Source organism: Salmo salar, chromosome 03 (genome assembly GCF_965601325.2).
Source record: "Salmo salar chromosome 03, fSalSal1, whole genome shotgun sequence".
Taxonomy (NCBI): domain Eukaryota; kingdom Metazoa; phylum Chordata; class Actinopteri; order Salmoniformes; family Salmonidae; genus Salmo; species Salmo salar.
In genome coordinates, this window is record NC_138293.1 from 25,749,913 (window position 1) to 25,756,026 (window position 6,114).

The 6,114-nt window shown below is 38.3% G+C and overlaps 1 protein-coding gene across 1 annotated transcript; it reads right to left on the reverse strand.

Annotated features, from left to right (window-relative positions):
* Positions 1-2,222: 2,222 nt before the first annotated feature.
* LOC100217346 (Kruppel-like factor 4) lies at positions 2,223-4,719 on the reverse strand. Its single transcript, NM_001142713.1, is given in 3 exon segments — positions 2,223-3,191; positions 3,321-4,347; positions 4,521-4,719. Coding segments are annotated over 3 exon segments (1,290 nt in total). The 5' UTR covers positions 4,608-4,719; the 3' UTR covers positions 2,223-3,015.
* Positions 4,720-6,114: the final 1,395 nt, after the last annotated feature.

The following is a 6,114-nucleotide window of genomic DNA, read 5'->3' on the forward strand; positions in this document are numbered from 1 at the left end:
GAATTTGTTATTACTGTATAATAACTGTATAATACTAAAATGTGAACCAATGTGAATCAACACTTATGACCATATGTCTACTTCAACTTGATGATACAGTTATTGAATGGCGCAGTCAACTATCCAAAAGGATTAGATATAGTCTATATTTGGAAACAATAAATTATTATGCACACCCTCATTCCCTACAAACATAGGAATTATAGACCAGCAACCCTGATACCCAGTCACTTAGGATGCCTATCTGTTGAAAAGGAAGGGACACATTTCAAGCAAACATTGTGTCCCCCACGCTATGCTAAGTGAAACCCAGGTTGAACCACCCATATATCAGATAGTTGTATTATTCAGCTCAATATAGGCCATATATAGTGAGCTCCAAAAGTATTGGGACAGTGACACATGTTTTGTTGTTTTGGCTCTGACTCCAGAACTTTGGATTTGAAATGATTCAATGACTATAAGGGTTAAAGTGCAGACTGGGTGAACAGTTTAGAAATTGCAGCACTTTTTGTACATAGTCCTTCCATTAAAGGGACAAATTCACTTGTATGTGTATTAAAGTAGTGAAAAGTTAAAAATGTGGTCCCATATTCCTAGTACACAATGCTTACAAGCTTGTGACTTTGCAGTTTGTTTTGGTTGTGTTTCAGATTCTTTTGTGCCCAATAGAAATGAATGGTAAATAATGCATTGTGTCATTCTGGAGTCACTTTTATTGTAAAAAAAGAATAGGATATGTTTCTAAACCCTTCTACATTCATGTGGATGCTACCATGATTACGGATAATCCTGAATGAATCGTGAATAAAGAGACCATATTATAATTGCAATATTATTACAGTGTATATCATCCGTTTTTGTAAGGACTGCTTTATGTAAGGAAATTTGTTTGTATTTCTATTTAGATAAGTGTGAGCTAATGTAATTTTGGAAATGAAGGTAAACAAATATACTCCACTTCATGAATACTAAGACCAAGGAAAAAGGGATATCCTTGCTTTGACTTGGCTCAATTGAATTCTGGAGGAATTACTGCTTGGTTATATCAGTGTAATGGTGCAAGACTGCCCTCATGAGGTAGGTGATAGAATTTAAAGCATTTTTCACTTTAAATGTAGCCTAATAAATGGAAGTTGGTAAAATGAACACGAGAGGGCGACATTTGCCTTCTGTTCAGCCAATCATGACAGTGGCACCCACAAATCCACGTAATTACAGTGTATTACTATAAATATAGTCGTAACTGTTGCTATGGCATCTCTTCATTTGGCTTTGCAATAATTTTAAATTACATTGGTGGTTCAGAAGCAGGGAAGTAGGTCCCAACCTGACGTTTTTATAATCCCTGTGCTCAGAATTTGAGCACAGGGATTATAGACTGAAGTTAACGTCAGTTGCAGTGTACTTTATGGGGCTGACATTCAAAAAATAAACTAAGTGTCTTATGACTTGAAGCAACAAGTACAAACATTTTAGCGTGAAATGCTGTATAATAGAGTATTATTAGTATTACTCAGAGAATATGTGAATCTGCCCTCAGCTGTTAATACACTCTTAGAAAAATGGTTCCAAAACTGTTCTTTGGCTGTTCACCCATAGGTGAACCCTTTTTGGTTCCAAGTAGAACTCTTTTTGCATTCAGGTACAACCCTTTTGGGTCGCATGTAGAACCCTTTCCACAGAGGGTTCTACATGGAACCCAAAAGGGTTCTACTTGGAACGAAAAAGGGTTCTTCAATGGGTTTTCCTATGGGGACAGCAGAATAACCGTTTTAGGTTCTAGATGGCACTTATTGTTCTAAGAGTGTATGATATCAGTCTAAAGAGCCACACATATTTTGGTTTCCTCATTTTGAATTCGAATATGTGAGAAAAATAGAAAACAACACTCATGTGTTAAGGATCTGACCCTTTTTTTCAATTTTCGCCTAAAATGACATACCCAAATCGAGCTGGGACAACTACATTGGGACAACTTTTATGCCTATGCAAATCTGTCTGTGAAGGTGTAAATTATAGATATTTAGATCTACGGTATAGGCCACGTTCTGTAGTATTTCCTTAGGCCACCACGTTTTAGGAAGCCTCAATAAAAGTGTTACATGTTACTATTACAAAAAGGATGTTAGAACTCATACTAGATCTATTTCTGGGCCAGACCTTTGTTGGATACTGCAATGTGAACACTATTCATGTTAAATGAAAAAGAAAAACAATGATTTATTTCCATATCATTTTATTTTCATAAAACACAGAGCTCTTTTAACACTTTGTCTTGGTGATTTTACCAAACTATATTTGCTTTGATGCAGTTTAAAGTATCCGAATTAAGAGGTATTGCTCTTACAGAGTAAAAAAAAAAATGTGTTGCTGTCCAAGAATGAAAATGCATTGCCCTTACAAGTATACTTTTTCAAATATTTTGCCCAGAACTTCAAGTATATCTAGTACAGTTTTCTGACAATATTCCGTACAACTTTTGCATAATTATTTAAACAAAATGTATAAAACATTGAAAAGCAATGCTTAGTGCCTGATTTAGTTAAGAGCACTTTGAGAAGCATAATAAGCTTTCAAACTATTAAATAGAAAAAAACTATCAGTTTTTAAATGTACATCATTTTATTGTAAAAACTTTAGAAAACCACAGAAAAAAGAATGGTGTTTCTTATAATAAGCAACAAAAAAGGAAAAACCCTGACCTGATGTGAAAGTATGAAAATGATGCAGTAGGCCTAAGTGATAGATGGACATTAACATGTACAGTATGTAAAGACATATTGGGTCCTGCCCTTGTTCAGTGTTTTATTTCAAAAGCCAAAATAGCAACCATCAGCAGTCACCAACACTCATAAATAGAAGAGTAGGCAAGAAAGGCTCTCCTTTTCCTTAATTAAATACTGTACTACCATAATTTAGAATAGAATGATAATATGTACAAGCATTTACATGTCATGTCATGCGCCATGATACAAAAATAGAACGTTGAAAGTCAGATCCAACTTTCTCTGTTTACATGTGCCTCTTCATGTGCAGCGCAAGGTGATCGGAGCGCGAGAATGCCCTCTCGCACAAGTGGCACTGGAAAGGCCTGTGACCGGTGTGCTTTCTATAATGACGCGTCAGCTCGTCAGACCTCGCGAATTTCCACCCGCAGCCTTCCCAATTGCAATGGTATGGTTTCTCGCCTATGGATAACAAAGAAATACAGTTTAGGCTACATGTTGTGGGTGAAATCATTAGAAAAACGGGCTAACATTTTTTTTTACATCATAGCAGATATCAACAAAAAAATATAAAATGAAAAATATAATTACCTGTGTGTGTTCGCATGTGAGCCTTTAGGTGGGAACTCTTGGTGTAAGTCTTCCCACATTCAGGGAATTCACAGCTGTGCGTCGCGGTGCGTTTTCTCGCCCAAGACCTGCGGCCCCGTTTAGGTTTGCTGTCTTCTGGTGCGTAGAACTCCAAAAGTGGCGATGATGGTGGTGTCAATATCAGCCCCGGCATGGACGGGTGGTGCACCCTCATGGGCTCTCTAAACATCCCGTACTGTTGCTCACCTTGGTGATGGGCGTACTGTGGTGGATATGGGGCATACTGTTGCGGGTGTGCCATGTGAGAATGCTGGTGATGAGAGCTAATCTCTGCCAAGTGACAGTCTTTGCGCCCCATCCCGTCTCGGGACACACTCTGTTGCATGTCGTGAGATGCAAACCCCTGAGCAGTATGTTGATGGTGCGCGAACGCTGTGTGCATGGAACGCATGTGTTTCTGTTCATACGTGTGTCCCATGAAGCCACCTGCCATCATGCACGACTGCTCAGTGGTTTCTGTCTTTATTTTATATCCCATGGGATGAGAGTTAGTCAGTTGAAAGTGCACTGCAGGCGCAGTGGCTGTGTTCAAGGCACGCAGTTCAGTATACTCCGGCCTGTCCGTGGCAGGCTGTTTCAGGCTGTAGTCTAGCAGTGAGTCGCTATGATAGTTCATCTCGGGGGTCAGCAGCTCGGCTACCAGACTGTGTCCGGGACTTGTGTTGAAGTTGCTGCTGCCGTATGCGTTGGGTGTAAACTGAGAGCCGTCACTGTCATGCCCTGTGCTGCAGCTTTCCGGGGACTCGGGCAGTGAGTAGGAGTAAGCCTGCTGAGAAGATAAGTTGTCATTGGTTCCACTTTCAGATCCAATGGTGTTGGATAAAATGAACTCTAAATCCAAGAATTTCCCCAGGTCGTCTTCATCTCTGGTCACCGCAGGTGATTCAACAATACTGAACTCAACTTCGATCTGGGATTTCAAATCGTCACCTGTTGCGCTGGTATGGAAACCATCAACTTTCCAGTCCTATAATGTAAATACAACGAAATTGGCATTCAAACATTGTTTCAGTCAAGAACCTCTTTCCGAAACAGTTATACATTTTGATTTGTGTAATAGGCTATACATATCGTCCAAATTACATAACAATGTTCAGCAAATTTCAGCTGAAGAAATGACTTAGAAAAAATTACACTTACATGGAAAATCGCAGACTGCTTCTCCTCCATAGTCGGACTGCTGGAAAACGTAGTAATCGACTGCAGCATCGCATCAGCGAGAGCCATTGCAAAATGTTATTATATTCAACCTTTTACTCCTGTCCAAATTCAGAAAGCCAAACGAAACTGTCAGATTTACCCCCAAAACATCTAACGATACGATGGGTTGCGATCCAAGTCAAACGATGTAAGTCCTGATAACTAGGGCCAGCTTGTTATAGCCCGGGACTGGGAGGACTTTGCGGGGGTGTCTCACCTGTCGACCAATAGGGTGAAGTGTTGAGGTAGGCTAACTACTCTTTTACATGTCCTGTATTGTCACCAAATGCCAGTGTCTGAATTAGCGAAATGCATTTTTAAAGTCTTACAAAATATCAAAATATTATTTAGTAAAAGCCATAGCATGTTGGGCTTAATTAAATAGAAGAAAGGTTGTATGGGCCATATAACACTCATTCTTTTCAGTAAGTTTTACTGTAGCTAAAGCTGTCATGATATTACATTTTTACAAAGCCAAGTTTATTTTGTCATTATGATTTGTGAAGTACAACTTGTACAATTGCAACAATTGCAAATCTACACTCATATTTCAATCACATGATTAATCAATAATAATAATCATGTATTAACCATGTATTAATATAATTCTAGTAGAATATGATTCTAAACATATTATATATTATAAGGAGATGTGTCCTACATGTATATTTATTGATATTCGTTTGAATCATTGTTCCCTTTGCTTTCCCACTCAAAACCAAGTACTTTTGAGACCTTGCCAAAACAATCCCAACCGCTCCTCATAAGATTCCATCATGTATAACCGAAGGGGGCGACACACCCTGTGCGAACCTGCTATGCAATTAGTTCAATAATCAGAGAATTTATCTGATATCATTTATCTGAAATAATGTTTCTAACGTTTCTAAACTTCAATATGACAGTATGGTCTTCTAAATTAGACCACTCAAAAATACATATTTCAAGTGTTTTAAAAGAAGCAACCCTAGGCCTAACTGAGTTAACTGGAACAACTGCCGAACGCATTATTTTGAAAGTTAAATATCCAGCTGTTACTAGAGTTTCGTTTCACCCCTCTGTGACAGACATTATTTTCTTGCAACGATTTGACAATCTATATGTCTAGGCCTAATGCCATTCATTTGTCTCAACGTGATCCACTAGTTGTTTAACATTGAAACAATTAGAAATGTGTGAACTCGTGCCATTAACAGGGCCATCGAAACAATGTGTTAATCTTGACAGTAGACAAAGCTGTTAGTGTACACGTGTGTTAATGACCTTTACATAAACAAGGCCATTCGTTGGCTTGATTATTATGCACATCTAGGTGCTTGGCGCATAGAGCATTACAGGGGGTTATAACATCTGCTGCGAGGCTTGCCACCCTGAAGACAAGGTTGAATTGTACAAATATGTTAGGTATTTGTACAAATATAATAAAGAATCGCATAATGTTTTTTTGTTACCTGGAAATATACAGTTTAAAGAGAAATTCAACAAATTGTGTCTTTATGTTCAACATGATGTGACCAGCTGCATAAAAAATATG